Below are 12,554 nucleotides of genomic sequence, written 5' to 3' on the forward strand. Positions count from 1 at the left end.
TTTCGGAGGTTTTGAGACACTCCTATATGTAAAAGGTCGAAGCAAAAAATGAGTAAATGAAATTTCCTAAATGGAGGTCGACCAGAATTTCATGACTACTGCATCTCTTGCCCTGAGCACTAAACAGGGGTCACTACGGTATCATTTTGGCTAGTTTCTGTTATATTTCAGGTTTTCACAAAATATAAACAATGTAATTAATACAAACTTTATTAAACAATGTAATTAATACAAACTTTATTTAACCAAACCTTATAGTATACAGTAAGTTTTTACATATATCACACAATGTATTAACATTCCCAATTTCATTTAAATATTTTATTTATTAAATTAAACATTAATAGAAAAAAATGCAAATATTATTCGTTTGAAAATTAAAAAATACTTCAAATAGTTTTTATTTGCTCATTTTTAAAATGAAACTTTAAGAAACACAGAGCATTAATTGCCCGATCAGACAATCGTGATCTTCACTTTGTAACAAATATACTTGATGTGGAAAAATTTCTTTCATTTTCTGTAGACTTTGGTCAAATTGTTAAGAGTGTGTCTTCAAGCATCTTCAAGTTGGGAGTGAGAGAATGTGTTGCTTCATATAAGCTCATTTCCTTCCTTAGAGAAGCAAATATTTTGTCTGCATGCATAGGGCTAGACTTTGATGTCGAAACTGATACTGCTTTAGTCAATTCACTCTTCAGATCAGAATCTGATTTAATGTCAGAATTCTCTGTAAGGACATCCTTTATTTCTTTTATTGGAACTTCTTCTGTTGTAAATGTTCCTTTAAAAATTCTTTCTATTAATGACTTCGCTAATCGTGCAATTTCATTCATACTTGACAAGGCAAAAAATTCATCCTCTTCTATCTCACATAAACAACTAACGTTGCTCAAGTACTTTGTGAGAGACACAAGATCTCTACTTCTACGTTTAACCAATTTCAAATTTTATTTCCTTTAAAAGCATTTGACTCATTGAAGAATTCTGTTTTTCTAAATTACTGAACAGGAACTTAAAAATTCCTTCACTTGTGAGAATATTAGTTTCTCTATTGCTTAAGGCTTCAACTGCTAATCTTACAGGTTGTAAGCAATTCAACATACCTCTAAATGTTGAAAGTTTATTTTTCACTTGGTTAGACTATAATAAATTTAGTTTAATCCTTTATCCAAGTGTGAGCAAACAAAGTTTGCACCTGAAAATATAGGCCTGAAGATATTTTCAGGTGCAAACTTTGTTTGCTCACACTTGGATAAAGGATTAAATTAAATTTATTATACCTCTCAATATTTCATAATACTCTTCTTTCCATAAGCGATCGAGTTTCAGCTCTCGTAAAACAGTCTTAATCGGATTTACGATCTTTAAAAATCTCTCTATCATTCTCTCCAGTGTGTTCCAGCGTGTTTTACAGTCCAAACTGACTTCTAGTTCCCTCTTTTCACTCTTGGTTATTTCTTGCTGCAAAAGAGAATTTTTTACTGGAGAATATTTAAATATTTTCATAATTCTTCGTATGCTGCTAATTGCTGAAGATAGATCATCTCGCAAATCATACTGATCAGCTCGGGCCACACCATCTAACTCAGAATCACTGTTATCATCTTTATCGTATTCAGAATCTGTATTGAATTCACTATCACTGCTACAAGTCACTGATGCTTCACCTTTCAACTTTTTAACATAAAATACTTTTGTTACAGCTAGATATAGAGCATGGTTGTAGCAGTACTGTTGAATAGCCGGTGATAATTTTCCGAATTTTTCCATAACAGCTGCACCGTCACTTGTAATTGCAACTGCATCACTTTCAAGTTTTAACTGAAGTTTTCTAATCTTTCCTGAAGCAAGGATAACACTTTTTCCGTAGGACAGTTCCCGTGTATTCTTATTAAACCAAGGTTCATAGAGGTCTCATTGCAGTATACGTGAACATTCAGGTATCTGCAATTCTTGCAACTGGTCCACTCGTCTATTGGAATACTCATTTTTTATTATCACATTTGAATACTTCCAATTTCTGGATGTACAGTTGTTTCACTTTACTATAACAATTATGTATTAGTGTCATAATTAACTGAAGATGGACTTCTTGGCAACTGCATTCCTTTGCTTGTGAAACTTTCCATAATAAACTCACTTTTTCTGATGGTGTTGACCAATATTCAATCCAAGGCTGCTAATTTGCTTATGGTTTCTTCTAAATCCAGTCCCTTGACATAATGTAAAATTGTCGTTTGTCTCTTAGAAGATGAAGGCATTGGCTCATCATTATTCAATTCAGACTGTTTTTTCCTTTTCATTCCATGAATGTATACTAGGTGCCTATGTACACCGCTGGTTGATGATGCTTTGCAAAGTTTTAAAGCATATCTGGCAACGAGCTGATTCGTTATGTTTATCTTTTCTAAAATATTCCCAACATTCTTTATACTCTTTACTCATTATGACGGCAATCTATAAAAAAATATTAAAATATGATTTATGATTTAATAAAAAATAATTTATTAAAAATTTTCCCGATTTCCGGACCAAATTTTCTCGGGATTTGGAACAGGAAAACGAAAAAAATTTTGCGAGAATGGGCGGGAATTCCTTTGTCCAGAAACCTTAGTTGTAAGCAAAATGGGTACTCATTAGTTAGTAATCTCTTCTGTGTCTGTCTGTCTGCATCTCTTCTGCAAACTGAAATACTTGATAATGCTCTATAGTCTCCCAACAAGTATCTGATTTTTTTTTTTTTTTTTCTCCTTCCAGGCACAATTGTTGAGGTCATCTCTCCTATCAGTAATTCACATCATAACTTCATATTAGTTTCATCTTGAGTGGAATGCCTTTCCCTCAGCAATCCACAAACTCTTATTATGAATAAAATAATGGCAGCACATGTAATTCATAAAAACATCTACAACTCATTCCCTTAATGCATATAGTTACAATCCTCCTTTCCACAGTCAGATTACTGTTTCTGCTCTCAGATCCAGATATTTGTTACGACTGCTATAGAAATTATACACTTTGGATAACTAACTGCTTTTCTGACTTCCCGTGTTACCAGAGTTCTAATTTTTCTATTTTTGCAGACAACTTTACATACTCAGCACACTCAAAAGACATTAAAATATTCAAGTCCCCCCCCCCCCCCACACACACACACCAGATTTTTTGCTCATTATTGAAGATTTGGTTCTTGTTTTCAAATCTAAATTTTTTTTTTTCTAGGAATATTTAAGTATAAGGTTCACACTGAGAGGTGTTCATTTTGCACTTTTTTTTTCCTTTTTCTTTTTTGTTTTTTAATTTTCATATGAAATTTATTCAGATTTTTACATTGAATCAATGTTCATAATGACTAGTCCATATCCTGAGCAGAAATCTAGCAGGCTGCCATTTCATTCGGCATCTCCTTTTCTTCAAATTATCTTAAATCATTTTGATATGCTGGAATCAGTTTTCCATTCTGCTGTTTTGGGTATTTAATAAGACCTATCTTTTCTTTTATATCAGCTGCCTTTTCTAAATGTCATTACCAAATAAAAATTAAATCTGAATCTGTCAAATGGCAAGGAAGGGAATGATTGTGAGAATGTATGCATGTGCACACAAAGGAGATGAACAGATATTTACAAAGGTGATTTTAAAAAAATGAATATATATATATATATATATATATAAAAAAATAAATTTAACTGACTAGAACCCAAGAAAGTATAACAAAAACCTTTAATACATCACGACTAATTTCATCGGTGCTCCGACTTCTTCAGGTGAGAAATAAAAAACATAAGATATAAAAATAACAAGGTACAAAACGTGGACTTTCCAGCTTAATAAAAAGCAGAATAGTAACAGTCATATTTGAATAGGTGACCGCGTGCTACCGTTGGCATGAGCTGAATGTGTGCAACAGCTAATTTTAGAGTGCCAGTCTGGATTACTGCACTATGGGAATCAGGCAAATTGTAGCTTAGATTGTTGTTCAAATGTGAAGGGTCCAGAACTATTTCTTTTGATTCGATAATTCTTCTTTCGAATTCATCCTTGCATATATATAAATTAGTAGTGCATTCCCAGTCAATTTGATGTGGCTGTTCTTCAAGGTTAGAGTTTGCAGAGAAGAGGACATGACTGGAAAGGGCGCTCGCTCGTGTTCTACTGTAAGAGATGTCGCATCTGTGTTCCTCAAGACGAAGTGAAACAGATTTATCTGTCTGGCCAAAATAAGGTCGACCACAGTCGCACAAAACTTTATAAACACCAGGAAAATGCAGTTGGTTGTGTTTTGGTTTTGGTCGACTCAGAAAAGAACGAAGTTTTAGCATAGTAGTATAGTCGGTCTTTATGTTGAATTTCTTCAAAATCTTAACTAGTTTTGGGGTAAGAGAGCTGATAAATGGTAACTGTATATGAGTGATAGGGTTGGAATCATCTTCTTGTCGAGGATGTTGGCATGGTCTCAAACATTTAGTGATGTTACGAGACGAATATCCATTATTTAAGAAGGTGTTTTTCAGGAAGTTAAGCTCTGTTTGAAGGTCTTCTTCTGTGGAAGTGAGACATCTTGCTCGATGGGCGAGGGTGGAGATGATGCCCAGTTTCTGAGGTGGGAAGTGATGAGAAGAACCATGTAAATATCTATCAGTGTGGGTGGTTTTTCGAAAAATTGAAAATTTAAGAAGTCAGGTAATCTGTTGATCTTTAGATCCAAGAAGGGGAGAATGCCATTAATCTCTAGTTCTGATGTGAATTTAATGTTCTGATGTTGGTTATTTAAATGGTTTAGAAAGTTTTGCAGTTCCTCTAAACTATGTCTCCAGATAAGGAAGATGTCATCAATGTAGCGTAACCACAGTTTAGGTTTCAAAGTAGCTGAGGAAATAGCTTTCTCTTCAAAATCTTCTAGAAAAATGTTAGCTAAGACTTGGGGATAGAGGGCTGCCCATAGCTAAACCGCTAGTTTGTGTGTATATTTTATCTTCCTAGCAGAAATAGCCGGAATTGATGCAGTGAGTTAGAAGAGCAAACATTTTTTTAGAAATCTTTTCCTTAAGAAGAGTCAGAACTTCATCTGTAGGTACATTTGTAAACAGAGATACGATGTCAAAACTCGCCATTCTGTCAGAGTCTAAAAGATTCAAATTTTTTATTTTTGAGATGAAATCTTCAGAGTTTTTGATGAAGGAGGAGGAATTGGCAACTAAATGTTTTAAAGAAGCTGCAAGATATTTAGACAGATTGTACATAAGTGAGTCAATCCCTTCCACAATAGGTCTTAAAGGAGTGTCAGCCTTATGGATCTTAGGCAAGCCATACAACCGAGGAATGAGGGGATGGAGGGAGCGGAGAGATAGTCTTGTGTGTCTAGGAAGTTCAGAAGTTGATTTCAGAAGATTGTTTGCACGATTATGAAGTTCTCTTGTGGGATCACTTTCTAGCATAGAATACGTATTACAACTTAATAAGTTGTTAATCTTTGAATGGTAGTCAGCTTTGTCTAAGATTACAGTTCCATACCCTTTATCAGCAGGTAAGATAATAATGTCATTGTTGTTACGAAGTTGGTGTATTGCTTTCCTTTCTGTCGGCGATAGATTATCTGTAGGACGATGACTGTTGTTTATGGTAAAGATGGCATCGATCCTAAGTAGATTCGCAGTTTGTTTTGGTAATTGTGCAGCTGCCTTTTCAACTTTCGCAAGAAAGTGTTCTTTAGGAATGAAGGTCGGAGAAGGAACGAAGTTAAGGCTCTTTGAGAGCACACATTATTATCTTACCTGCTGATAAAGGGAATGCAACTGTAATCTTAGACAAAAGCCAAAGCTGACTACCATTCAAAGATTAACAACTTATTAAGTTCTAATACGTATTCTATGCTAAAAAGTGAACCCACAAGAGAACTTCATAACCGTACAAACAATCTTCTGAAATCAACTTCTGAACTTCCTAGACACACAAGACTATCTCTCCGCTCCCTCCATCCCCTCATTCCTCGGTTGTATGGCTTGCCTAAGATCCATAAGGCTGACACTCCTTTAAGACCTATTGTGGAAGGGATTGACTCACTTATGTACAATCTGTCTAAATATCTTGCAGCTTCTTTAAAACATTTAGTTGCCAATTCCTCCTCCTTCATCAAAAACTCTGAAGATTTCATCTCAAAAATAAAAAATTTGAATCTTTTAGACTCTGACAGAATGGCGAGTTTTGACATCGTATCTCTGTTTACGAATGTACCTACAGATGAAGTTCTGACTCTTCTTAAGGAAAAGATTTCTAAAAAAATGTTTGCTCTTCTAACTCACTGCATCAATTCCGGCTATTTCTGCTAGGAAGATAAAATATACACACAAACTAGCGGTTTAGCTATGGGCAGCCCTCTATCCCCAAGTCTTAGCTAACATTTTTCTAGAAGATTTTGAAGAGAAAGCTATTTCCTCAGCTACTTTGAAACCTAAACTGTGGTTACGCTACATTGATGACATCTTCCTTATCTGGGGACATAGTTTAGAGGAACTGCAAAACTTTCTAAACCATTTAAATAACCAACATCAGAACATTAAATTCACATCAGAACTAGAGATTAATGGCATTCTCCCCTTCTTGGATCTAAAGATCAACAGATTACCTGACTTCTTAAATTTTCAATTTTTCGAAAAACCACCCACACTGATAGATATTTACATGGTTCTTCTCATCACTTCCCACCTCAGAAACTGGGCATCATCTCCACCCTCGCCCATCGAGCAAGATGTCTCACTTCCACAGAAGAAGACCTTCAAACAGAGCTTAACTTCCTGAAAAACACCTTCTTAAATAATGGATATTCGTCTCGTAACATCACTAAACGTTTGAGACCATGCCAACATCCTCGACAAGAAGATGATTCCAACCCTATCACTCATATACAGTTACCATTTATCAGCTCTCTTACCCCAAAACTAGTTAAGATTTTGAAGAAATTCAACATAAAGACCGACTATACTACTATGCCAAAACTTCGTTCTTTTCTGAGTCGACCAAAACCAAAACACAACCAACTGCATTTTCCTGGTGTTTATAAAGTTTTGTGCGACTGTGGGCGACCTTATTTTGGCCAGACAGATAAATCTGTTTCACTTCGTCTTGAGGAACATAGATGTGACATCTCTTACAGTAGAACACGAGCGAGCGCCCTTTCCAGTCATGTCCTCTTCTCGGCAAACTCTAACCTTGAAGAACAGCCACATCAAGTTCACTGGGAACGCACTACTAATTTATATATATGCAAGGATGAGTTCGAAAGAAGAATTATCGAATCAAAAGAAATAGTTCTGGACCCTTCACATTTGAACAACAATCTAAGCTACAATTTGCCTGATTCCCATAGTGCAGTAATCCAGTACTGGCGCTCTAAAATTAGCTGTTGCACACATTCAACTCATGCCAACGGTAGCACGCGGTCACCTATTCAAATATGACTGTTACTATTCTGCTTTTTATTAAGCTAGGAAGTCCTTGTTTTTTACCTTGTTATTTTTATATCTTATGTTTTTTATTTCTCACCTGAAGAAGTCGGAGCACCGATGAAACTAGTCATGATGTATTAAAGGTTTTTGTTATACTTTCTCGGGTTCTAGTCAGTTAAATTTATTTTTATAAATGTACACATCCCGAGTAAATCCTAATTTCAATAATTTATATATATATATATAAACTGGAAAATGAATTTCAAGGTTTAGACATAAGAATTTTAACCATCAGTCATCCTGCATTTTTTCCACTGTGCCAATTCATTACTGGTGAACACTGCTGGTACACAAATAATTAAAAATCTACTGCTTTGATGATGCAATTAAAGTAATTTCTATAAAAAGTATAGAAGTTATTCTGAAGAGCAAAAAATTATATTTATAGAATTTTTAATGACCAGTTTTTAACCTATCATTTCTATTCACAGACTTTTAATATAGTATTTTGAATTATATGAAATACTTTCAATAATATATATACTGTCAGGAAAAATAATAAAAATACTTGCCATTACAGGTCCTTGCTGTGCTCCAAGTGGTAATGAGGCTGTAGGTAGAGGAGTTCCTACTGCAACTACCTGCTGTCTCATATCATGCAACTCATTACTTCCTATGAAGAGACCCAATGGCTGCTGACCAACACAACTGCCTCCAGATATAGTCTGACTATGGGATAAATCTTGACTGTTCACTCTTCCATGCCCAACTGTAGGAGATATGTAGATAATTACAAAGTCAAATTAAAATAAAATTTTGCTTTTAAATTAAATATTAATATTTTTACAAAATTAAAGGATGGCAAATCATCTTATGGGGAGGAAAAACTTTTGCATTTATTTTAAATATGATCAAATGGATTAAATAAAAATGCCTAATGTGTAAACACAACAAAGACATGTTTTTACACAGAAGTAGGCAAAAGAAATGTAGTTACAAACATTTCAACCATCTGCTTAACTGAATAATTATTTTCTTATGGAATTCTTTCAACAAGTATTAGGTGTCAAAAAAGGGCAAATTTTCATTTGAATTAATACAAAATAATACTTTGTATTGCTATAACAGACTTATATTTGCTTACTCAAAAGTCTTGATCAAAATTGCATGGGTGTAATTATATATTTAGTTTAATCCTTTATCCAAGTGTAAGCAAACAAAGTTTGTGCCTGATGTATATTCAGGACTGGGGAAACTCGTGGCAAAGGTGGTATAAGTTCTCATCACTTGCCTCAGTATCCCATAATGCAAAGCACATATCCTTGTGAGCATGTATAATGCTATGCATTAAGAGAAAGGTCCTAGACTGGTTTCGACCTTTATTGAGGTCTCATCAGTGGGAGCCAGACCCAGTGGTGATATTAAGGTGGAAGTAATGAGTGCATAGGTTATTACCACTTTCTCTTTGTATTCACTCAAATAATGAGTGAATACAAAGAGAAATTCAGTATAATAAAATTATCCACTATAACAAACATTTCTGGTCTCTACAAGTTTACTATAGCAAGAGTCAATGGTATTAAAACATCTACTTCAGCACTGAATGGATTTGAAAGTATATAAAAGGATATTAGTGGAGCTTATATAACTTCAATCAATTCTTAATACATACCTTAATTCATACCTCCAGCATGATAATACCACATATTTAAACTTACATTTTTACTAGCTTCATATTAATAATTTATTTTTTCCAAATTTCCAAATTAGTCTTATGTGTCAGGATTCGATATTTTGCCCTTCTAAGACACTTCTAACTGTATCAATTCACTAGATATTGACCTTCACTGTGTCTTTTCTGCCATCCTAGCACAAATACTTGTTAACAGAACCTGCTAACCTTACCTCTCCCATTCTGTTTAAGCTGCTAGATTGGTTGGGGAGTGGTAAGTGCATCTGTTGTCTAACCAACAAGGGACCAATCGGCTTAGAATCACACTGTGGGCATGGATGCTTTATGATTTTTTTTTTTTTTTAATGCTGCTTCCACCCACAAAAGGTTATTTGTAAACTATTGTACATTTTGTACCATGGGCAAATTAGGGATATTTTTTCCCTAATTTTATCAATATATATATATATATATACAGGTATCCCTCGATTAACGCGGTTAATTAACCCCTCGATGTTACCGCATATATCAAAATCGCATTAATCAAATCTAATAATCAATAGTAAAAAGTACAATTTGTCCCTGATTGATTACTGTACTAATAGTTAGAGTTTGTGTTATATGGTACTCTTTTAGAAAAGATAAAAAATGAATGCAAAATAAATGTTTAATAAATACTTGTAACTACATTAGTTACTACAATTTTTTTTAATGAAAAGAAGTTATAAAGAGTCGTTTGAACAGTTCTAGTTTTTTCTTATCGGCATAAATTCTACGATAACAAGCGAAATGACTCTCCAGACCTCAGCAAACAAGCATTCTTCGATTAACATCTGGATATTTTTTCCCTAATTTTATCAATATATATATATATATATATATATATATATATACACACACACAGGTATCCCTCGATTAAGGCAGTTAATTAATCCCTAGATGTTACCGCGTATATCAAAATCACGTTAATCAAATCTACTACTCAATGATAAAAAGTACAATTCATCCCTGATCGATTACTGTACTAATAGTTTTTTATATGGTACTCTTTTAGGAAAGATAAAAAATGAACGCAAAGTAAATGTTCAATAAATGCTTGTGCCTCCATTAGTTACTGCAGTTTTTTAACAAAAAAAGTTATCAAGAGTTGTTTGAACAGATTTTTAGTTTTTTTCTTATTAGCATAAATTCTACGATAACAAACAAAATGACTCTATAGACCTCAGCAAACAATCATTCTTCGAATAACATCTGGATTCATATCCATTACTTTCTGCTTAAGCGATTCTAAACTGCAAAATATTCCATCCAGTTCTTTGACTGTTATTTCCTTTGGAACCTCATCTTCACATTCCATTTGTTCGTTGTCTTCATATGTACATTGTTCAATTTCAAGAAGATCGTTGTCACTGAAATCTTTTGAATTTGAATCCAATAATTCTTTAACATCTTCTGCATTAACACCATCAAAACTGAGGTCTTCACCAATTGTAACGATTTCTTTGACCACGTTGTTCACAGGATTTTGAAAACAACCTAAGTCATTTGCACATTCTGGCAGAAGGTTTTTCCAAATATCTTTCATGCAACTAGAAGACACTTGCTCCCACGAGTCACGAATGTTCTCAATTGCATGTTTAATGCTAAATTTTTTCCAAAATTCATGAAGCATAATCGCATTTTCTCCCATTGTTGTTTCTACTGCCTTTGAGAATGTCTTTTTAAGAAAATAGGCTTTGAAAGTTGCAATGATGCCCATGTCCATGGGTTGTAGCAATGATGTCGTATTTGGTGGGAAAAATAAAACTTTCACATTCTTACACAGATCATTAAGAGAATCTGGATGATTGAAAGCTAAGTTATTTCTCTTACAATAAGTTTCAATTGCCGGGCAAAAATAAGACTTAAACCAAACTTCAAATAGACTTTGGTTAACCAAGCCTTCTGATTTGCCTGCCATATTACAGGTAAAGAGTTCTTGTTACATCCTTTTAAAGCCCTTGGGTTCTGAGTTCGATAGACAAGCTGCGGCTTCAATTTAAAATCTCCATTAGCATTCCTTCCAAGCATAACAGTTAAGAAATCTTTTGATACTTATAGCCAGGCTGAGCTGTTTCTTTTTTTGATATAAAGTTATAGATGGCATTTTTTTCCAATAGAGTCCAGTTTCATCTACATTGAAAATTTGGCGGTAATTGTAATCATTTTCTTCGATAATTTTCTGCAGCTCAGCAGGAAATGTGGATGCAGCATCTTCATCGGCACTTGCAGCTTCACCTGTTATTTTCACATTCTTTAATATAGCTCTAGATTTAAAATTTTCAAGCCAGCCTTTGCTAGCTGCAAATTTTGAATTGTCTTCTTTATATTTAGTCTCTTCAAGTCTTGAAAACAGGCTTAGAGCTTTGGCCGTGATATTATAGGCACTAATTGGAATTCTCTTTTGATTGCAGTCTTCCGGCCAAATAATCAACAGATCTTCCATTTCAACGATTATAGCACTCCGGTTATGTGTGCATTGCATACTTGCAGATGTAGATGCCACTTTACCTTGCTCGCAATGCTCATCAGCTTTGGATAAAATAGTCCGTATTGTAGACTCGTTAAAACCAAATTTGCATCCGTTCTTACTTTTACTTTCACTACGTTTAAAGCTTTTAATTATATCAAGGTTTGTATCTAAGGTAATTACCTTTCTCTTCTTTTTTTCACTTAATGATCCGGTTGTGGGATTGCTCTTATTCTTCAACATGGTCAATGAGCTGTAAAATTTACGAAGAACGTAATTTGTAAATGCGCACAACAGAAAAACTGGAGCTTGTAATGCACCCATTCTTAATGCCAGCGAAGTAACTGGTTGGCACTCAGCCTCGTGATGTGATTTTCTAGAGATTTTCCCAGCTTCGTGGCGTGATTTTCATGGTTTTCACCAGTTGTTGTTGTTTCAACTGCCTTTAAGAATGTCTCTTTAAGAAAATAAGCTTTTGAAAGTTGCAATGACTCCCATGTCCATAGGTTGTAACAATGATCTTGTATTTGGTGGGAAAAATAAAACTTTCACATTCTCACACAGATCATTAAGAGAATTTGGATGACCACGAGGATAGCAGCCTCGTGACGCAAGCATGATTTTAGTTGGTAAATTTAAAGGTGCATTGTCTAAAATAAAAATTTAAATTTAAAATAAAAACTAAAATTTAAAGTGCATATATCAAGGGATTGCCACAATTAATTTTGCTGCGATAATCAAATTTGCATTAAGCAAGGGATACCTGTGTATATGTGTGTGTGTATATATATATATATATATATATATATATATATATATATATATATATCATCATCAAATTACTGTCATGTATCCTCAAGGGATGTATAGAATATGATAGTACTACATGAAAAAAATTACATCATTACTAACTTCCTATCTACAA

At 34.1% G+C, this 12,554-nt stretch overlaps 1 protein-coding gene across 1 annotated transcript in view; it reads right to left on the bottom strand.

The window, feature by feature from the left end:
- mon2 (Mon2 homolog, regulator of endosome-to-Golgi trafficking) overlaps nt 1-12,554 on the bottom strand; it is a 749,535-nt gene that overhangs the window by 348,326 nt on the left and 388,655 nt on the right. Inside the window, exon 14 of the mRNA XM_090397718.1 lies at nt 8,021-8,217. Within this exon, the coding sequence (XP_090253844.1) occupies nt 8,021-8,217 (197 nt within the window). The remainder of the gene's footprint in view (nt 1-8,020; nt 8,218-12,554) is intronic.

The sequence above is a fragment of the Typopeltis vanoorti genome, chromosome 1 (assembly GCF_054136105.1).
Source record: "Typopeltis vanoorti isolate ZY-2024b chromosome 1, IOZ_Tvanoo_1.0, whole genome shotgun sequence".
Taxonomy (NCBI): Eukaryota; Metazoa; Arthropoda; class Arachnida; order Uropygi; family Thelyphonidae; genus Typopeltis; species Typopeltis vanoorti.